At 45.7% G+C, this 22,713-nt stretch overlaps 2 protein-coding genes across 4 annotated transcripts; one reads left to right on the plus strand and one right to left on the minus strand.

The window, feature by feature from the left end:
- Positions 1-109: 109 nt before the first annotated feature.
- Positions 110-13,264, minus strand: adar (adenosine deaminase RNA specific). 2 transcript variants are annotated; one of them, XM_037454263.2, is made up of 16 exons: positions 13,117-13,264; positions 8,312-10,060; positions 7,613-7,920; positions 6,786-6,981; positions 6,283-6,479; positions 5,818-5,953; positions 5,386-5,624; positions 5,036-5,192; positions 4,483-4,651; positions 4,265-4,358; positions 4,035-4,151; positions 3,785-3,912; positions 3,478-3,660; positions 3,259-3,371; positions 2,899-3,026; positions 110-2,429 (listed from the first exon to the last, which is right to left on the minus strand). In XM_037454263.2, the coding sequence occupies exons 2-16, from the start codon at positions 9,950-9,952 to the stop codon at positions 2,105-2,107; spliced, it is 4,131 nt and encodes a 1,376-aa protein (XP_037310160.2). In that variant the 5' UTR covers positions 9,953-10,060; positions 13,117-13,264; the 3' UTR covers positions 110-2,104. The 2 variants fall into 2 exon arrangements, with proteins under 2 accessions (XP_037310160.2, XP_037310161.2); XM_037454264.2 differs by lacking the exon at positions 13,117-13,264 and adding an exon at positions 11,183-11,339.
- Positions 13,265-14,268: 1,004 nt separating this feature from the next.
- Positions 14,269-21,012, plus strand: LOC119198102 (neuronal acetylcholine receptor subunit alpha-7-like). 2 transcript variants are annotated; one of them, XM_037454963.2, is made up of 10 exons: positions 14,269-14,643; positions 15,857-15,996; positions 16,453-16,497; positions 16,873-16,982; positions 17,067-17,146; positions 17,340-17,507; positions 17,815-18,009; positions 18,263-18,349; positions 18,453-18,562; positions 18,967-21,012. In XM_037454963.2, the coding sequence occupies exons 1-10, from the start codon at positions 14,370-14,372 to the stop codon at positions 19,825-19,827; spliced, it is 2,070 nt and encodes a 689-aa protein (XP_037310860.2). In that variant the 5' UTR covers positions 14,269-14,369; the 3' UTR covers positions 19,828-21,012. The 2 variants fall into 2 exon arrangements, with proteins under 2 accessions (XP_037310860.2, XP_037310861.2); XM_037454964.2 differs by having other exon boundaries at positions 16,876-16,982.
- Positions 21,013-22,713: the final 1,701 nt, after the last annotated feature.

The following is a 22,713-nucleotide window of genomic DNA, read 5'->3' on the forward strand; positions in this document are numbered from 1 at the left end:
TCATACTCCTCAAAGTGTCGGAATAAAAAAAATAAAAGCTTTTTCCCGTCGTTGTTTCTGCATTAATGCAATTGAAAATGTTATCTTGGACAAATCAAAAGACACAGATGGAAAGAATACCAGAAACGCATTGCTCCACTGAAAGAATGCTACTCACTTCTTTAATGAATTTGTTTAAACGTTTTCATTAGTAAAAAAACTCCAGCATATTCCTTTGTTTACTTAAAACATTTAGAAATGCAATTGTAGATGATTTATAAAATATATACACGGAAATTATACAAATACATACATACAGATACACACATATATATGAAAACACCCCTTTTTTATAGGGTGGGGTCGAAAAGTCTGAGTCCAACAACCTGTTAACTTGTGTCAATGATAAAAAACGGAATTTTCTTTTACAGCTCAATATTCAAATATGTACGAGCCGCTATAAAATCAAATTAATCCTTATATAATAGCAAATAAATGACAAATAATTGTTTTATTTATATTGCATATGAAATTACTATTGGGCGTTGAAACTTGATAAAGTGCTTTGTCTACTTGTTTTAAAGTCACTACGAAGGCCTAAACAAGAGCTGGAATCACTGCTGAAGACACTTAAGTGTTAAACTCAACTGCAGCAGTAGGAGATACCTCACTCTCCATCAACTAAGTAGTTAGCAGGCTTAACTACCTGCTACTAGCTTAAAACCCTTCTGTTTCCATCAAAACAATATCGTTCACAGTTAAAAGCTAAAAACAAATGGTCGAAGCACCAGTGATGACTGACACTGAAAAACAATGTAAAACTTGGATGGGTATAAATTTCTTTCACTTCCTTCATGAAAACAACAAGATGCAATATTTTGAGAAATGTCTTTAACTTCTGTAGTTGCGGGTTTCTGGAACTGGACTCAGGCTTCTGGACCCCACGGTAACATCTGCATGATCATGTATTTGTATACCTGATGTATATATTGCACCATCCATCTACATATAAGCAAATTAAGAACACACTGACAAACAAAACAGTCTTTGTATAGTAGTTATCAGAAACTGGCCAAGCAAGAAAACCTAAAAACCTTTTTGTTTAAAAGGAAAAAGAAAAGAAGGATATGCGAGACAGGTGATACTCTAGGTTTTGCTTGCATGGCCAGATACTCATGAACCTTTTCACTGGAAGTGAAGATAAAAGTAGAAACACTCCATAATACAGAAGCAATAACAGAAAAGCTGTAATTCTTGGAGGTCCTCACATCAGGAATACCATATAAAAGTCTACGGTGCGCTCTGCCATTTGCTGGAATGCTCTTGGTAACCATGGAAACACCACACGATTAGATGAACAGCTGAGGGTGAATGTTGGATCGAGGAGGTTTGTTTCGCCAGCGATCAGTTAATAATAATAACAACCACAACACGGCCGAGGACTCAAACTTTAGAGGAACGTAATCACACTTACAACACTGCTACACCGGTGGGTCAAATCGGGTTGAATGTCAAATAGCAGCACTTGTCAGCCACTCAAGTTCTCATGGGAAGATTAGACAACAGCAGTCTGAAGAGGCCGAGTCACCTGGGTCAAAACCGCACTTGCAATTTCTAATACAATGCAAGAATAGGTCACATAGAGAGGACAACAGGAGAGAAGGAGGAAGTCAGGATGTTCTCAATGACAAAAGTAAAACAACCCAAAACCAACCCGGTTATGAACTAAATACAGATAAATTTGAAGTAACTTTGCAAACTTGTAGCAATCAGGTTCGTAGCAGTGTTTAGGATGGTGATTAACCAACTTCAAAACCAGCCCCCTTTCCGTGTAGTCTACACACGTAGGGTCTCCCCACGGCTCCCGTGAACACACTCATCCCTCCAGCTCTGCTCTTGCCATCTCGCTCTCTTTCATTCTGTCTCCTTCCATTGCTCTTCCTCCTAAGCCTTTAACCGTGTTCCTCCCGTCTGGCTGCTACCGGTGATTTGTTTGATTGTCTGTCTCTTTCTCCCCCATTACGTGCACGCTTCCAATCTGCCTTTGTGCTTTTATTTTCTTTCCCCCCCCCCACCCCCCAAATGTTCATATCCCCCCCCTCTTAATAACGCACTCTGCACCGGTTTATGCGTCCTCCTGCTTGAACTCCACTGCTCCTCCGTTTCTACTGCTGCCGTATCCCACGGGCAGACTCGCCCCATTGTTCCGGTTCCCCTCCCCTGACTCGAAGCTCTTCTCTTCGAGCGGCTTGCCGATCCAGGCGCCGTAGCCGTGGCCGCTGAGCGCTCGAAAGAAATTGTGCTTGGCTTGCTGGAAAGACGTGGCCGACATCTTGGCCTGGGAGTAGGAGGGCAGCGCGAGGAGGTCGGCGCGCCCACTGCGCTGGCACACGGAGCGGAACAGACAGAAGAGGTTGGACTTGGACACTCGGGAGACACTGAGTTTGTTCCTGGAGGGGGGGGGGGGGACGTTAGAGGGTCGTTTAGTAACAGGGTTTATAGAGCAACATTTCATCTGATCCTGCTGTGTTTCATACTTGGCTTCCTCAACTGCTGGATGCTCACTGTTCAATTCAAACGTAATGAGGCTTGTGATTACTTTTTTTATTGAGCACTGCAGCTTTTTTTGCTGCCAGTGGTTTAATTGAAAAATTAAAGCTTTATTAAATCAAAATACATCTTGTGAACTTCAATAATGTCTCTTCAGAATGTTTTGGAGTTTAATTAGTGTAACGGTGATCATTATTTGTCTTGAACCTGTTGTTGGGTAATGCAGTGATTGTTAACTACAAGTGAAGACCAACTACTAAATAATAAGTATGTTTCTCAAAATCTGTAATCTGCAATCAGCTAAATCATAAAGCTATTCAAATACGTGCGTGTTGCCATCAGGAGACAGTATTCCGTTTAGCTGCTTACCCGTCCAGTTTGCCCTTGGTACCGTCCAGCACCTCCACGCTGTGCTGGTCGGGAAAGCTCCAGTTTACACTGGACTCCTTGGTCTTTCCTGTGTGCCGCGTGGAGTCGTACACACTCACCCTGCCCACCTACAGTCCAACCAGGTGGTGGGGGAGAAAGGATGCAGGAGAGAGAGAGAGAGAGAGAGAGAGAAGACAGAAGAGAGAGAAAAAGCAAGTACAGGTCAATCAGATTTAGACCTTCCGTGTGAGTCAGTAATTCCAGACAGAGCGTGTAAAAGTGTTTTCAGCATTACCGCAATACTGCTACTGATATCAATTTTCCACATTTGACACATTTGCCAAAAAGGCGTTTGTTTACCTCTGGGTGATTTAGCATGAAGGGAGGCGGGAGACTTTGGGTGAACGCCTCGCCGTCTCTGGCCAGCCGGCAGCAAACGGCCCGCGTGAGGTGACCGTGGCTGTACAGATAGCCTGACGGATCGGAACAACAAAGACAAAGCAATCAACACCGTTAATTCATCCAATTTCACTCGAGTTGACTCTCGTGAATGAAGTCAAGAGCAGCGGGATGCTTCACCGAGCGTGATGGACTTCAGGTAGATTGGGTTCAGGAAGTGGCTGAGCAGTGCTCCCTGCAGACCCAACACGTTCCAGCGCAGGATCTTATCACTGCAGCTCATGGTCCGCAGCCGCTCGCCGTGCTGGATGCCGTCCCACGTGGGCACAATGGCACTCGACTCTACTGGGATGGTGCCCTCGCCTGGCACCATCACACACACAGACAGACAAAAGGTCAGCGGTGTTGCCTACAGGCTTACAGACTGGGCCTCCATGAACTGCACTGATACACATTTGTAAAGACAGACGCGTCTTTCATCTCTCACCGTTCTCCACTTTGGTGCGGAGCTTTCCCTGCTTGGCATTCTCGAACAGGGGCTGATGGCCCTCGACTTCATCCCCCGCCTCACTGCACGACTTGTCGAACAAAGCACCATCCCCGCAAGGCGCCGTGCTTCGGATAAAAGAGAAAGACGGGACACACGGTGTTAAAGACACAAAGCCGAAAAGAAGAGGGAGACCATATTGATGAATCGAGTGGGAGTGGGGTGGAGGGGGGACATTAGACACTCCCACCTGATGTAGAGGTGAAAGGTGATATCAGATTTGATGCGGAGAAAGTCATTCTCTGCCAGCTCAAATATACTGTCGTCTGTTCCGTCGTAGTGTTTGAGCAGCTCAATATACAGAAACCTGAGAAGAAAGCAAACGGGGAGTTAGACATGCAGCTAATACCCTTCAGACTGGGTCTACATTTCACAACAGCGAGGGAATTATTGATAGTAAAACGCAAGATCAGTGTCTACCGAACAAATCCCCTTCTGGAGATGATTTCAGCGTGGCAATCGTTAACTGTGTCGCCTTTGAGGCTCAGCTCCTCCCCTTTAACACAGCGATTTCCTGAATGAAAGAAAAAGAAGGGGACACATGCAGCGAAAATGTCATTTGTACATTGTAACACAATTGCTTTTGACACCCTGTTATTACTAACAGCCGTTTTGTGTATATGCAGTAATGTTTGTACCTGTCCCCAGGCTGACAACGGTCCCCAGGCCCTCCCCCCTCCTCATGACGATGGTGGCCAGAATCTTGCGCCCCAGAAGGCTGTGCTGGATGCGTGTGGTCAGGGCGTTGAAACGCTGGTGACTCAACATGGCTATCTGGTCGTGCAAAGTGCTGCCACTCACTGGAAGCTAGAAGGATGTACACAGGATAAATAGAAAAAGGAAATTAGGCTTAATGTTATTAAAAGTGTTTTAAAACATTGTAAATTGATGGAGCTTACTCAAACTTATTTGGTACCAAAAAAAAGTAACAGAATGAGTAATGTTTGTATGACGTTGATACAAATTTGCCACTTCCTGTAGCAGCTACAGGGCTGAGGCCTTCCAACGAGGAGAACCAATTTGCTTACTGCGAAACAGCGAATGTGTGTACTTTCCTCAAAGTGTGCATTCTGTTGATAGTTTGACATGGGCTTTCTAAAGTGAGGGGGGTAATAATGACATGCGGGTGTCACGTCCTGCCTTATCCCCACGTTGTGTTTCATCATAGAGAATCACTGAAAGGTTCAGCACCTCAGCTGGAATAAGCTCCCCGGTGCGGGCCGCTCGCTCAGCCTCTCCGATCAGAACCCGCAGAGCGGCGTCTGCTGCTTCCTGTTTTCCCTGCTTCTTGTTGGACGCACACACCGGAGGGAACCAGCGCCCGCCGAGCTTGGCCTGGTACGTGAATCTATACAGGGGAAGTGACAAGAAGGTAATTGGATGATTAGGGGTTTCTCACTCTAATAACCAAGTAACACGGGCTTCTATTTAAGCATTTTAGCATGATGATAGTTGCTACAAAAACAACACAAACCCAGAAAGACATTTCAATTGCGTGGGTTTTTTGAGGAACTTTTTCACTTTTTTCAATTCACACATACTTGGGCTCATGTGGTGGTCCAGACTGGCCCACTAGTCGGATCTCAGCGGCAAAGCCCCGGGCTCTAGCATACTCCAGAAGACCGGACACTGCATTGTTGTTCAAGTGGTTGATGAGATCTCCAACCCCCGCCTCGTGTGCTGCTCGCAACTCGTCCGCAGTCAGAGGAGGCAAATAGGGACACGTAGTCCCGGAACCATTGCCGTCACTATCGCTGGAAGAGCCCAGGGGCAACTGAGGCTGGGAGGAGAGAAGAAAAGCGACGTGAACAAGATTTAGTAGAACCGAGTGACAGAGGCGACGGTCCTTTTTTGAGTGATCCAGTGTCGTTGTTTTTTGAGGGACTTCAGTCATCTCGGGGATATGCGAAGCCCTTCTCTTTTGTCCCGAATGAACTAAAGTCACTTTGCTTCTCACCCTCTCCTTTTCTCACCTTGTTGAGCTGCAGCCTCCCGTCAGCCATTAGTTCTTTGACGGCCTCTTCTGCCGCCAGCTGGCGGGCTGCCTTTTTGCTCGGAGCATTGGCCTCCCCAAACAAGCTCTCTCCAACCTTCACCCTGTACATGAACCTGGACACAGGGCAGCAGAGGTTAAGAATGGTGCAAAGAGACAAAAGGAGGGGGATCCTTGGTTCGGTTGTTATCCGAGGTCATAGATAATGAATGACCTTAGATAAATAAGTAGAGGCAACAAAGTAGAGCCTAAGATGTAACAGTGATACAGATGGATGCATGCAGTGTTTTTAGAAAGTGTAAGAAGGAAGGACCTAAATGTTTTATTGCATCCATCAGGCTGCTTGCTGCCTGAGGGACAAGAAACAGAACGAGTGGTAAAGAGTGACTATAGTACTTGCCCTTTGGGACAGAAAAACATCCAAAAAGACATATTTTGGGGGTACCTCGGGTCATGTGGTGGGCCTGCCTGGCCAGTGATGATGAATTCGATGGGGTTCCCACTGCGCTGGCTGTACTCCATCAGGACAGACACTGGATTCTTCCCACCAGGCAGCGAGCGGGACAGTGGCTGGCGAGGTCCTTCCACTGTGCCCATTCCTTCCACACCGCTAGTCCCAAAACCTGCGCCTTCAGCCTGCCCCTAGTGGTTAGTGGTTAGGAGAAAATATTAAAATGCGTTTCTTGCTGTTTGCAGGGGGACAAAAAAAAGAAGCTATTAATATATTCATAATTTTTACCAGGCCTGCAAAATAATCACCAACAAAATGTATGTCTTCTGCAACGGCTTCGACTTGACTGTACAATGACTTTGCGTATTTGCTCTGATGCATCAAATGCAGTGGTCTGCAATCCCATGTATACATGCCTGATCTCGGGAGTTTATAGTATGATTTGGCTTCAGGTCAAAGCCACTGGCTTATTGAGCACATTCAAACCTAAAACCTACACTAGGGTCTGGCAGTACATCCATCACTTGGTCCGCTCCGACAGCATTTCCCTCGTCTCCCGTACTGGGCCCCGCCTGAATCTCTGCCACGAGAATACGCAGGGTGGCAGCAGCGGCGTCCTTTTTTGCCACCTTCTTACTGGAGGCTTCTGCGACAGGAAACAACCTGCCGTTGAGCATCACCTGCATACGAAATCTGACAGAGGAAGAGACAAGGCATAGAGATGAGGAACAATCATTGGCCTAGACGGGATTAATTGAGCTGCTACAATTTACCAACACTAAAGGGTTGCAAGCGTTAGAAAAATCACATTTTTCATTGCTTACATGTAGCATCATACGTCCTGAGTACGGGAGTACATTTGTTTATCAGACTTTAAATCAATAGTTGTCACCAGGTGCTATACAGAAGGCAAGAAACACGATATGATAAAACTGTACAAAACCCGCAATGTGAAAATTGATGCATTTATGGATATTCCTCCTCAATATCTCAACTAATAGCATCGACTGATGCGGATTACTGCTTTAATATAAATTATCAGTTTTTTCAAAATTAAAATTGACATTAACCATAAAGGACAATTTAATAAGACATTTCTTTGCCCTGACGATGGAGTCTGTTGCGACTTGATATATTGACAAAGATAATGTATTTAATGTGGATTCACCCCGATCCACTTTGTACGGTCAGAATTGGCAACGGTGCATCTGTAGCCAAGTTTGAAAATTGAAGCAGGAATACACAGACAAAAATCAGATGAATTGACTTTACCCACTAAAAGTAAAAGAGTGAAACAAAAAACAGAATAGATTAGGAGCCTCACCGTGGGTCGTGAGAGGGTCCTGACTGGTCCAGCAGCAGGAACTCACAGTTCTGGCCCAGATACTGAGCGTACTCCATGAGGCCGCTGACGGGGTTCTTCAACCTCACCTCCTGCAACTTGGCCCACAGGTTCTGGGGAGGCGGAGCGGCCAGCGACACCGCTACAGTTCCCACAGAGTTGGCCTTCTCTGCTGCCAGCTTCCCAGCGTCGGTCTCTCTGCGAATGGCGTTGAGGAATTCCGGGATGTCATCGGTAGCCCACTGCCCTTCGTTGGTCTCTTCCTCTTTACACGAGGTAATGGTGGAGGGCTTAAATGAGGATTGGGATTTAAGGGGAAAACAGAGGTAGAGGTGTTGAAAAAATAAATTAAAAAAAATGTCCAACTCCAGTAACATCAGTTGAATACAAATCCACACTCTTTTCATGCAGTGATTAAGTGGTTAATTGTCAGGAAACTTATGCAATTCCTGTAATTGTTGCAGAGGCTGTATACCTGTGGAACATACTTTTGATTATTCTTGGCAGACATTCCAGTTGAACTATCACGTTAAAATAAATCCCATTTTGTCATTTCTAAGTATTGTTAAAATGCTTTAATATTTTGCCATTCCATTGTATGGTGTCATGCTGTATTCACCTGAATGTTATGACCTTGGTAACACATAACTACAAAATAAAAATCACAGATTTTTGACTCACCACCTCACTCTGACTTTGCTCTGGCACCACACCCTCTGGCAGCGGCAGCGACTCGAGGCCCAGTGTTGGGGGCAATGGTGATGACGACAGAAAGAGAGACTCTCCTCTTCTCTGATCTCTACCGGCTTCCTCCAACATCTGCTCCCCCGCTGCGCGGGCGCCCTTTGAGGCTTTGAGGCTCCTTTCCATCCTCTCCCGGCGGTGGGCGGAGAGCTCCCAGGTGGGCGGGTTAGCGGCACTATTCTTAACAATTTCACCTTGCTTCTCCAGCGAGTAGAGGGTGGGATTGATGTGCTTGGCACTCCTGAGACCCAGATTTTTGGCCATGAGCAGAGCGGTCGCCTCTTTTGAAGTCAGCAGGTACTGCAGAACCAGCTCCTTCTGTTCCGCCATTGTGGGAAGTGCCGGGTCGGGTGAGCTGGCGGGGACGGGCTGTTGTTGCTGCTCCCGGTGCTGAACTTTCGCTGGCGGCTGGAACTCTACAGAGTCGGACGACTCTGACGAGGAGCAGGAAGAACAACTGGATTCTGTGTCAGAGTCCTCTTCTTTTCTTTGTCCCCTGTTTTCTGCCGTTTCCGTTTTTAGCTCAACCTTGGCTTCAGGTGCTGCAGGGTGTCCTGAGCTGACACACAGAGGGAAAGGTGGAACTCGTACTCTAGAGTTTTGATCCTCCTCGCCTCTGAAAGGTTCTCGGCAAAGACTCCACTCGGGAGGGACGAGTCCTTGCTTCGAGGCTTTCTGCGAGCGCTCCAACAAGTACAGAGCCCTGTTGACGATCTTTTTGGGAAGACGCAGTTTTTTGGCTAGAAATTTTGCACAGATACTCTCATTTGGCTTCAAAGCAGCCAAAGCCCGGTGAACCTGGTCCTGGATGTCAGAAGTGAGAGTGATGTCAACTTTAGTGAAGCGGGAGTTTGCCGAGCTGCTCGAGGCAGATTGCCTGTCAAACCGTTCCCCTCCTCTGCTGGGCCGGACTTTGTGGAGGGACAAAGTTTGTAAGTTTTCACACACAGAATCTATTGAGACGCGACACTGTCTGTTGGAGTACGGGTCGTGGTTTGTACCCTGGGACTGGTTTTGATTTGGGTGTCGAGGACCTGTGCCGCTGCGTGGGTCTACTGGATATACAAACGGCGGGTCCTGATCATACCCCCATCTACCCCTTGGGCTGCTGTTGGGGTACGATGGATTTCTACCGTAGCCCGACTGAGGCTGGTATGAGGAACTAAGACGCCTGTCTGGTACCACTCCCCCGCCGCGTGGACCGGCTCTGAACTGTGGCGCCTCAGAGCTGCGTCCTCGGAGGAACTCTGCCTGCTGGAACTGAAAGGAATTGGGGGCAGGGTAGGGACCGCAATTGTGATTAAACGAGCTGCTAGGAGGCTCCGGTTGAGGGTCCGCTTTACTGTGCCATGGTGTGCGAGGAGCGGAGGGGTTGAGAGAAGGAGCCGGGGGCGGCGGTACGGGCGCTACGGGACGGGCAGGGCTGTTGTGGTAACTAGAATACGGGCTCTGCTGTGGGCCACCTCTTGGGTAAAACGAGGACGGGCCAGGTCTGTTGTAATTGTCGTTGGCCTGGTAGTCAGGGGGCGGTTGCCTGTGGTAGCGTTCTTTGAGAGGCCCTCCTCTACCTCTGCTCATAGCGCAGGGGTTGAGCGTGAAGGGGGCCGTGCAGCTTGATGTGTCGCTTCCTTGATAAGTTCAGGTCCTCCAGCGCAAACAGCAGAGAGGGCGGGCCAACTACAGCGCCTGAAATACAAATAAAGAACAATGAAAATAATACCGATAAAAGATATCAGATAATAAAATTGGAGTAAGTGTCAGTAGTAGAAAGAAGGGAAAGAGAAACTCCTGATGTTTGGGGACCTGCCGGTAAATATTCTAACCTGCTCAGATGTCCTTGGATCACTATGCCAGCTAAAATTACTTCCTCCACAAAATGCAGAATAAAATACAGAAATTTAATGAGAAAGACAAATAGCTGTATATTTTGGTGAAAAAAGTATGGCGAAACAGTCACTTCTTCAAATTACACACGGGCCACTCTACACTACAAGAGCACTGCAGGGTGACACGTCGTCTCTGCCAGTCACACTGAAACTTAATCCCAGGGCAAAAGGATGGCGATCAATAATTCAGAACTTCTTGTGACTACTGTTTTATTTCTGGCCTTACAAATTATTGCTGTATCTGGATCCATATCGAACAGGAATAACGAGACACCGGTACAGACCAAAAGGACAGGACCAAGGACAAAAAGACATCCAGGTCCGCCTGTCAGCGACAAGCCGGAGACGGAGAAATTGTGCAGTTACTAGCAGACAATCTGACAATAAAAGAAAGTTTTGCAGAGCTGTGCATATACCATCCCTCACCAAAAAAAATTGATTCAGCCTCAAGTGTCACAACCGACAACACTAAAAGCAGTGAGACCGACAACAAGGAGACACCCATTTACGAGTCCCTGGCCCGGTCAGCAGCATGGGTCTGTCACATTGGGCTGAGTAAGCCTCGACACCGCAGAGTTGGGTCATCACGGTAATGGGGGCTGACAGGCCTGAGGGGGGTAGTCATCTTGACCCTGATGCGAGGCAACAGGTGACAGACAATATAAAATCTGGGTTTTTTCACAACGCACCGTCTGTTATGCTCCTCGGTGGTTTGATCATGAGGAGAAGCATGGGCTAGTGTACCGGTACTAACCACAGGGCACAGTGGACCCAGAAATAACTGCGGGTTTCACTTCCAGGATCTCAAAAAAAAAAGCAAGGAAAGTAGCAGTAGCTTCTCTTCCCAAAGTCCATATGAATCAAACCGAGACCCAGAAAGACAGCAACATGTACACTAACCATGGAGTAGTAAAACACATACAGAAAGCAGGGAACCTGGTGCAGATTAGAAGAAGATGTGAACATTCAATTCTGAAACGGCAACCGAAAAAAAGGGTCCGCGGGGGATGAGCAGGTCCTCCGTGTAGCGTCCACCGGGTCAACGAGACTGATGGCGCGCGCTTATAAAGGCTGTGCGGACAACACGTTGCTTTCTATTGCACTACTAAAGCTAAAGGGGGTTAGGGGGGGGGGGGGCGGAAAAAACCCAACGCATGAACCGTGTTCAAATACATACAAGAAGCTATCGCACACGAGTTAAGTTTCGCTTTCCCTTCTGACGACACGATAGGTTTCCATTGCTGGTCACGTGACAGTCAGGACCGACACACAGATTCGATTCAAGGATGGGCAGAAGTTGTATAAAAAGTCACCCGGCTTTCGTTACATCCCCAAAGAGGTCAATCTGTGTACCGCAACAGCCACTGTGTTACCGTGGAGCTACAAGGACATCCTCTCCTCAATGCCTGCTGTACACAGCACAGTGTGGCAGAGAGGACGCAGACATCACATCATCAGATCCTCCCATTAAAAATAAAACGAGACAGAGACAGGATACAAATGTCGCAGTGAAACATTGAGATCTTGTTACTGGGTTGTGATAGGATTGACAAAAATAACAACGTAGAGTATAATAAGGTGAAGGTCACTATCACAAACAAGTGCATCTCAGACACAAGAACAATACAGCCGTTTTCCACAAATAAATAATTACAACACTAGAATGAAGAGAGCAGTAACACAACTCATTGAAATGCAGCTTAACACGTATTGCAGCAGGGAGGCGTACAGTCATAAATGATGTGACTAGATTAAAGCAAAACAATTGCCATCATAGTGAACTAGTGAGCTTCAGGTGGACCAAAAACACCTGTGCAATAAAAACACTCATAATAGTTTTATCTGTGTATATATAATATATTGTGCATATAACATTTCATTGAGTTTATGTGGATTCTTATTATTTTTGTTAGTTCTTATCTATAACTTGTTAAGTTGTTTGATAGTGTTTTTTTTACTGTCTCTGTACACTTATTACCTTCACTGTTGAAATCCTATTGTAATTTCCCCGTTGCATGACACAAGGATTCCTATTAGCATATTAATAAATGTATCAGTTTACTTTTATACAGTTAAATAAGTGTACATTTCCACTACAAATTAATCCAATCCAAGCATTGTACTAGTTATAGGACAGTAAAGTGGATATAAAAAAATAGTTTACACATAGTTCACATTTGTGCATCATTCTAAACTTATTATGGATGAAATAATATGATGTCTTTTAGTTGTTCTCCATCTCACTCTGCAAACTATCCTGCAAACTCGAACCTCATGTATCAACAAAAACACACCAGACTTTAAACGTTAGCTTAAACTCTTGGCAGCTGTTTTTAAACTCAAAAAGCAAACCGTATCGATTCCTCATGTAAGTTAGATCTGGGCAATTTGACACTCTGATGCATTTTTTAGTGAGCTTTAAGTGATTGAAAAGAGATGGATGCCATTTGAAAAGCCTAAGCGACTGTAGCTGGGCTAACGTTAATCACCAAGGGCAGCGAAGGAAACTAGGAAGCTCTTGCCGTTATCCCTTTCTTTTATTTGACGCATTTCTCGAAGGAGCACGAAGCGTTGACTTGAGCGGCTACAGGTTGGACGTGTTGCTGACATTTCCAAACCAGCGCGACACATGTTTTCAGACCTTCAACTCTCGGAATGCGTTACGGCAAAGCAGTACCAACGGTTCCTCCTACAGGCTAATGTTAGCTAGCCTGCTAGCTTACGACCAGTAGCAGTGCACTGCACCATTTCTAACTCTCGCCTGCCTCACGTTGCCTGCAAACGAGAAACATACAAACCACACTCTGCAAAAGCCCACAAACCTCCGAGAGAGACTCGGCGGCTTTAATTGATTACCTCAACTCGCAGAGTGTCGTCACAGTGGGATCCTGTCCGTGTGCAATATTTAAAGCGATGATACGTTGATACCCAGGACAAACAATCAAAGAACTGGTGCACGAAAAAGTGATGATTATTGATTGCGCCCGACACAAAGCTACGCGTCGCCGGTGGATGACGTAACCAGATGGGCAAGGTTCAAACATTTTCCAGCTGTGTCCTTTGAATGCTTCGCAGTATAATTGAGTTGGATACTTTTATTTAGGTTTTTTAATTACTATTATTTTGAAATCTCATATAACCTGTATGGTTGTGTTTTTTATTTACTTCCATATTGTACACCAAAAAAAGACTTCGTTTCAAATTATCTAAATTATTCCAGGAGTAAAGAAGAGGTTCCCCATACATTCACCATATTGTTGTCTAAGCTGTTGAGAACCTTAGGTAACAAATACTTGATTTCAGGGCAACAATAACCTCAAGATAAAATCAGCCATTTTTTAGAGCAAAGGTAACAGTTGTTCTCCACCAAGTGCAACCCCCAAGGCCTAATGGAAAACACTTGGCAGTCACCTAATCTCTCATTTCTTTCTAAGGGAAAAAAATATGCTATATATATATATATATAATATACAGCAAATTCTGTCAGAACCCAATAAACGCAGAGAGTGAGACAGGGTATATTGTGAATTCTGTTTATTCCTCTGGTAAAAGTTAATGGATAATTGTAGAACTTTGAACTCCAAATCAATATCTTTACAAGAGAGCTCTTATGAGGACTCAGATCATATTTATCACGCTCCACATTGCACTTTGCAAACACATCCAGTGGGTGTCACCAGTACTCTGTGAATACTGTTGTCAGCTTAGTTCCAGAAAAAAAGTAAAGCAGCTTTTGAATAGTGCTTGCTGGTGAACATTGGAATGAGATATGTTATATACTATTCTAATTATTCAAAATATGTGCCTACATGCTTACAATTTTTGGTCTGTTCATTTTCCTCCGATTAACACACCTGGATTACTTATGCAACACCACCCCATGAATTGGAGCCATATACTCTCAAATATACAAACATCCTCCTTGAGCTCCTTAACAACCCCATGGGATAATACACAGAGTAAGTCCATAGTGGAATAACAGTAGTAGTAGGACTGATGTGGTGACTGATAAGAACATACCAGAAAGTCCACAAGAATTAATGAGCAGAGAAGCATGCCGGGAGAATTGAAGCCGTAGAAGGGGATGTGCACGGATCCCAGTATCCGACATGCAACATCTCCCTCTTCAGAGGACTATTTATTTCACTGCATTTCTCACTCTCCTGCGCACTCCTCCCCTCCCTTTCCCTTCTCTGCCTGTATCGCAATCTCTCCACAATCCTTATGCTTCCTCAGACCTGCTCTCACTCTCCCCTTTTCCCTCCTCCCTCATCTTTTCTCCCTGTTTCTCCCTCTTCCACTCTTTCGTTGTTTATACCGGGGAATGCAGTATGTGGAAGGCTATGGCTCTCTGGCTGTTGATATTTGCCACTCTGCTCCGGGGTGAGTGACTTTCATTGGTGCTCTGAGTGACACGGTGCTCGCGCGGTTGTGTGTGTCTTGTGCATGTGCTGGGTATGCGTGTATGTCTAGTGAAAGCGGAAATTCTGCTCTTAGTAACTGTGCACAGCAGCTCATCTCAACACATGGAGAGAGAATGTGTAGGCAGATAGAACATTGATTTTTTTTTTTTAAATGAGTAAGCAGCAGTTTGAAACGCAAACGTCTTTACTGCAAATTGCAGAGCTGTGCTGTGCATTTTTTTTGTTATAGGTATGGGAATACTGTAATGTACGCATGAACAGATGGAGAAAGATAGGGAATGGTTGGACAGTGGTTAATATACAATGGCTCGACAGTAGGGACTATTAATGTGAATTATAGGCATTTCGGTGAAGTCGCATGGATGAGTAAATCACTATAGATTTGACACCATGCAGTAAAAAGTGCATTAATCTAAGACCATTTAGAAATCCCATTGAAGTCATTTGGGCTATTGTCCTCTGGAAGAAACTATTTCAAGTGTACATTAGCTTTTTTATTCGTTCTTGCACATCCAAGTGATTGCCTTGTTGAGAGTGAATTTGGGGCTTCGGTGGAGTTACAGGGACAGAGACAGTCTCTGCTCTGGGGCTGTGTGTGTGTGTGTGTGTGTGGGTGTGTGTGTGTATCGGTTGTTTCACGGTTTAATGGCCTCACAGTTTTCTGCATTAAATGAATCAGACTTTTTCCAGCAGTTGGAAAGCGTTTTAAATCAATCAGATTGATTGGTGATCAATCAGATCCTTAATTGATAAGGACAAAAATGAGTCTTTCAAAAATATTTCTCACACATTTTCATGTTGTGTTCTCTTGTCTTGTCTTGTGTGTAATCTGCTGTGCTTTATATTTCGCTGTGGTGCACCTCGAAGACATGACCTTTTCCTTTAAAGGCCACCCTCTTTTTACTTTGACTGGAGCGCGTGCACCTTCCCCTCTGTCAGTGTTTCTCCTTCTCTTTCGTTCACCTAGCCTTCAATTTCTACCCCAACTCGAACTATCCATCAATCCTCGTAACGAGACCATTTTGCTGTCATTGCAATGCCTCCCGTGCTTTCCAGTCGTCCCGGGCACAGCTTTCTCTTTGTAACACCTTTTCTCTCGCTCTTCTTTTTCGACGCAACGCTCCCATTCGACAAATCCCATCCGCGGAACCCCCTCCCTCTCCCTCGTTCAGCATCCCTGCAGGGCCCCCACCAGCGGCTTCTGCTCAGGGAGCTGCTGAGGGACTACAACCCCATGGAGAGGCCGGTGGCCAACGACTCCCAGATTCTCACCGTGCAGTTCTCCTTTACTCTGATGCAAGTCATGGATGTGGTACGCCTGGCACACATGTGTCATGAATATTAACATGCACTCGTGCAATAAGTTCAAACAAGAAACAACATTGTGTATCTCCTCCTAATGGGATTTCCATGTACAAGTGGATTCAAAACTTTGGTTGAAGTTCATGCGACATGAGTGATTTCACATCAGTGAAATATAAACTAAAAGTAACCGCTGCGTGTTTTTCTTCAAAGGACAGCATTTCCTTGTTGAGCTACAGCTGGTGGGGGGGGGGGGGGGGGCTATTGTGCTAGTAATACAGAATGTACCCACATTCTTTTTCAGATTGTATTAGCATAAGTGGAATTTAGCAATGCATTTGAATAATGGATTTTGTCCTCCACCATAATACGAATGAGAGAGAGGGATTACTCTCTCAATTCAATTCAATTCAAATGACCAATTTTGGCGTGAAAGTTGCTGTGGTGTTTTTTTGTGTTACGCAAGGATGAAAAGAACCAGATCCTCACCACAAACGCCTGGCTGCAGATGGTAAGTGCCGTGAATAACATTAACTGTGATATTGATCTGTGCGGTGAAAAGCCTTGTGTATGCCTGCCGTCACTCGCATGGCCTTAATGTGAATAACATGAGAATTTGTCTCTGTCAAGTCAATCTTAATTAAGGAGATTAATGTCGCACATCACTACACCACTCAGAGGGCTTCACAAACACTGCAGCACGCGGCACCTTCTGCCTTTCAATCTGCGTTTTTGTATGTGGTCCAAAAAAAGTATACATACGTATATAACTATAAAAAATACCTCCAAAAGAAGTGCAGGATGAGTACACAGTAAATACATGTGTACATGTCGTCGTGTTTATCATGTTCATAATGTAAAAGTGTCTTGCTCTGGTGTTTCTCAGCAGTGGTATGACCACTACCTCCAGTGGAACCAGTCAGAGTATCCCGGTGTGAAGAACCTCCGGTTCACTTCTGACCAGATCTGGACACCTGACATATTGCTTTACAACAGGTACCTGTGAAAGGAAACCATACCTTCCCTTTGAGTGCCGTGGCTGGGCTCTAAACTCTCTGCCTCTTCGTTACTGTCCTCCAGTGCTCATGACAAGTTTGATGCCACCTTTAAGACCAACGTGCTGGTGAATTCCAGTGGCTTCTGTGAGTATCTGCCTCCAGGTAAGTTCTTATTAATCATCATCTTGTCCTCAAAAACAACCTACGTCTTCATTCATTCTGCACACGTACAGAATCACTCATGCTGCGGCAAATGAATACTTTCTTTAATCTTTTACTTTTTTTCTTCACTTACCTCCAGACGGCTGGAAGAAATATCTTGGGATGAACTAACTTCCCTTTCACTTTTTTAAAGGAATATTCGTCAGCACGTGTACTGTGGATGTGCGATGGTTTCCGTTTGACATCCAGCGATGTGAATTGAAGTTTGGCTCCTGGACATTTGATGGCTGGCTGCTGGACCTCCAGATGAAGGAGGCAGATGTGTCCGGATACATGACCAACGGAGAGTGGGACCTACTGGGTGAGACGGTTTGTTGAGGCCCTGGAAGACCAACGGTGTTGCCTAGCAACAGAGCTTACATCCCAGCCAATGATTTCAGGAGCCTTGTGAACATTTCTTTCAATAAAAATACAATACAACAAAACAGTACTATACAAACAACCGGTTATTCCACCCTGTAGATACCATCATGGATTTTCATGAAAGCAGAGCTTTCCTCCTTCTACTTCAGCTGTCTTCAATGACAACTTTTTCTGATGCTGGTCCTGTGTCAGATCTTCTTCATGTGCTCTTCATTTCACACCCTCTATTTTCTCTGCCTCCCCAGGGGTCCCTGGAGGTCGTCACGAAGTTTTCTACGACTGCTGTCCACAGCCGTACCCCGATGTCACCTTTGTGGTGACCTTACGAAGAAGGACCTTGTTTTACGCACTCAACCTCCTCGTCCCCTGTGTGCTTCTCTCCTCCATGACTCTGGTGTGTTTCCTGCTCCCCGCCAACTCGGGGGAGAAGATCAGCCTGGGTGAGGAACGATTCGAGGAGGGTGGAGAAGAACAGGGTTAGGGGGGTGATGTATAATGAGAATGGTTGAGAATATATGAACAACACCAGATGTGTAAAATGAAGATATTATAGTTCGCTGTCAAAAGCTTAGTAGAGATTTTGTAGGGTTTAAGGAGGGCCTGGGACGGAGAGATGGAGGAAATGTCTAAAATCAAATGACTTTTTTTGATGATTATCTCATCTAATTTCTGGTGTCCTGTTTCTGCCTCCAGGCATCACGGTTCTGCTTTCTCTGACTGTCTTCATGCTGATGGTTGCAGAAATTATGCCCGCCACATCAGATTCTGTGCCCCTGATAGGTCAGTTGTGTACATTTGCTGGTTGCAGGAATTGACCTGTTCATAGTTTGTAGATTTTCAGCGCCCTCACGAGTGAACTGTGCCTCCATCCCGCTGGTCACAGGTCAGTACTTTGCCAGCATCATGGTGATTGTCGGGACGTCGGTAGTGGCCACAGTCATCGTCCTTCAGTTCCATCACCACAACCCCAACAGTGGACACATGCCACGTTGGGTGAGTGTAATTATTATAATACAATGAAAAACCTTATCCATAGAGAATGTGTCTAAACAACATCAAAAATGAAAGTGTGATTTGAGAAGCAATTTTGAAGAGGCCACATATTCCACATCAGCCGATGGTTAAGCTCCATCTTTTAGTTCTGGTTAAAAGTTTTCCAGCCTAAGTTTATTTGATCAAGGCAGATGGAATGCCCACTAATGAAGCTATGGAAACAAAGTTTTAGATTAGATTCAAAGTGGCTTTTGAGACGACACAAGCTTAGTAACATGGTGATTCGTATTTAAGATGGCAAGCTAGAGATTTAACATGATGAGAAATATGTTGCACGCCAATTAAGAGCATAGGAAAGATTCCAGAGTGTTGTTCTTATTGCCGTTTGTGTCCTCGTGTACCAGGTGCACTTGGTTCTGCTGCAGTGGGTCCCTTGGTTTCTGCGGATGAAGTGTCCAGGAGAGGGAGCGGACCCGACTCTCTCCGGCTGCCAGGCAGACTTTCAGAGCAAGGCCCCGTCCTCTCCTACAACCACCGCTACCACCACCACCATCCCCACGCCAGTGCCTCCCAACCTCCCCCAGAGCCTCAACTCCCTGCAGGCCAGCCTGGCTCAGCTCAACCACCCCCACCGGCCCAACTCCCAGGCTGTCATCTCCCCTAATCCCGCCCACAGGGACGCCAGCGCCAGTCCGCACCCACAGCCCAACGGCCAGCTGCTTTACATGGGCTTCCAAACGTTACAGAGCGCCGCGGAGCTGGAGTCAGTCCAGAGGAGCAGGGCCGCAACTCACGGGAGGTTCACCGACGGAGCGGCTGGAGGGGAAGGAGAGGGAGCCGAGGCAGGGGGAGGAGGAGGAGGACCAGGTGGAGATATGCCTATCCATCACGAAATCCAATCCTCCAAGTTTGGGAGCCCGCCACAGGACATCCCACTGTCCCCGGACCCGGACCCATTCACCACATCCTCTGGACCCTGCGGCCTAGAGGCCGGGGTTGCAGCCGGCGGGAGGTCAGCTGCCGCGATCCGATCTGTGGCGGTGGAACACCAGCTGCACGCTCTGCTGACGGAGGTGCAGTTTTTAGTGGAGCGCGTCAAGGAGCAGGACCGGCAGCTGGGTTTGGCGGAGCAGTGGCAGTTTGCCGCGGCCGTCATCGACCGCCTGTGCCTGATGGGATTCAGCGTTTTCAACATCATCTGCACCATCGCTATTCTCATGGCTGCACCCAACTTTGGAGAGGCTCTGTCCAAAGACTTCCTCTGACGGACCAAAAACACAGAGATGTGAAGACGAGAGGTGTTACGGATTTGTTGGTAGCACAATGGCTGCTGAACACAGCGAGGCATACAACAGCAAACATTTTTTAAGCTGGGGTGGCTGGAGATGCAGAGATTTTAGGAAGCCATTTTTTGTGTGTGACATTTTTCACGATATATCCTACAATGCTCAGATTGCTGTTCACACGTCGTCTTAGCAATGCTTTCTATAAAAGTTTGATTGATGTGGGGATTTTTTTCATAAAAAACTAATTGCATAATTGTCTAATGCACTAATTGTTTTGGTTTGGGGATTTAACTTTGTATTATTTGACAGTGAAATAAGAAGTGAAGAGCTTTGTGAATGAGAACCCCAAGAGAAAACTCATTCGAGAATTAATGTGATTATTAGGAAGCATGACTTTACCAAATTTGTTATGAAATGTTTGTATTGCTGTCTTTGGATGCGACATGAAAATGCTCAGCAGAGAAACTGGACACTGACATGCTGCATGTAAACCCGCATTTCCTGTCAATGCAGCTGCACGCTTCCCAAAATGTTATTCATACAGCGGTACACACAGTTTATTATTAGTTTCTTTAAAATTGTTATTATAAACTACATAGTATTTTGTAATCCAACTTACTTCAACCATTTATCAAGATAATACAGATTGGACATCATCTCTGCACTGTGATGATGACAGACTCCCATTGGTCTCAATGATATCCAGCAAATGATTATAAACACACATCAAATCATAGACAATATTATAACATATTCACAAGGAACAATGTGCAATACAAGCCAAACACCTGCTTAACACCAACACCCCAAGGGATTTTGTTCAAATTACATTTCAAAATGAACTGTACAATGATGTGATAATTCAGCAGGGAGGAACTCTCAGTATTGTTCCCAAATTTGAGCTACACTTTGACTATGGTAGCTGTATGTGGAACAATATTGTTCTCCTGTGCAACACACACACCACACCACAACACCTTCTCTCATCCACTCTCTCACCCTTTTTGTGTATGCAGAAAAATGTAATCTCCATGACCCCCGGCTGTACCCTGAATGTAAATTTGGACCATACGTTTTACAGGAGTGTTGGACACTTTGAACGAGATGTTACAGACTGAGGTGTAAACATTGTGAAATAAACAGCCTTGTGGTTTGTACTCTCTAGACATGCATCTAATGTTCTATTATCTCGCTCTCCTCCCTTCGATTGAACAGAGGGCCGGTTGAGTGACAGTGAGGAAAAAGAGCCACGGAGATTGCAAAAGACAGAAAGAGGGATGGAAGGCAGGGCTATGCAGGACATGCAGAAGATGCTAAATGAATGAGTAGTTAAAGAAAAAGACCATGCTGGCTGCATGATTCAAATAAACAGAGGAGGGGACCAACCAAAGTGCTGAGAAAGCCAATAGGAGTCAATAAAGTTTTCAATTGATTGCTCATTAATGTGAGAGGGAGAGGAGTGATTCCCCCCCTCGGTATGCGGCTGCTGCTGCTAAACTGTTCTCAAACCAGCATTATGCAGTGACTGCATATTTTCTGAATTGGCATTGAATGCATTTAAAAGCTCATGACCCACGTGAGTTGATTGACAGAAATAATTCAAGCACACCGATGATTGAATTTGGCTAATTGCTGTTTTGGCACGACGTTGCCCCAGCATTCAGCCCGGACACTATTAATAAGGCTTTACACTCACTCATTGTAAGTGGGCTATATGTGCAAACAGGGCAGATCTCTCTCGGAGCAATTCACCGTCCATTTCTATGGCCTCCTTCTGCTGCTGCTCCCCCCCCCCGAGAGCAGCATCACAGCACATGCAATAAATCTAAGATGCTCCGCTCCGTGAGGGGCTCAGTCGCCCGTCCTGTGTCAACACTTCTCTTGGTTCAGAGGAGAAGCCAAACCGGTGGAGCTCGATGCAGCGGGCAGAAGAGTGGGATGCAGGAATATCTCTGCAATATCAAGGGGCCGCTACAATGTGGGGGCTGCGGTCTCCAAAACTCACGCACCACGTGGCGAAGGGAAGGAAACCCGCTGCAGACATAATGCAGTAACCATCTCCTAAAGCTCTCTGCCCCCTCATGTCCCTCTGCTGCTCTCTCTCTCACACACACACACACACACACACACACACACACAGGCACACACACACTGACACACACAGGCACACACAGGCACACACATACACAGAGGAAACCGCTGCGGTCGGTTCAGTTCAGTTTGCTCATGGGGGAGTAAGAAGAGAGAGAGTCATTGTTGATTCGGGGTCCTGATGGTTGAATTAAATTAATTAAATTAATCAGTCTTTCTGACTGACTGAACCAACCATTTTTCAGATCCCCACAAACATTGAAACCTACAATTCTCTAACTAAAATCTACTTTGTTGTGATTTCTTATTTAATCCAACGCTCATTCAAGCCGGCACTTTTCCTATGACCAACTTGTGGTGAGAAACTGATCCAATGAATTCAGACCATTTGCAAGACGTCTCCAAACGACTGGTTTCTGGCCCACGGATGTTTTCAAAATTCAGATGAGAACAAGATGGCATCGCCGTCCACCACAAGTCAATAGCTATTAATTACGTGATGCGGGCACTAAGCGCAGGTCGATGTGAGGCGGCCGTTTCCCTGCCTGTTGGGTAATTGTCTCACAGATCTAATTAAAATACATCGGCGTTGTTGGGAAAGGAAGGATGGCAATGCAGCAGGAGGGGGGGGGGGGGCGGGGGCAGATATGTTGACACAAAGAGGGGGAGAACAAGTCAAGTCACAAAACAAACCTTAAAACAAAAGTTAAATATGACCTTTGCATGAACCCACCCTAAGCTTTAAGAGCCACACACACACACACACACAGATAA

Source organism: Pungitius pungitius, chromosome 11, assembly GCF_949316345.1.
Source record: "Pungitius pungitius chromosome 11, fPunPun2.1, whole genome shotgun sequence".
NCBI classification, from domain to species: Eukaryota; Metazoa; Chordata; class Actinopteri; order Perciformes; family Gasterosteidae; genus Pungitius; species Pungitius pungitius.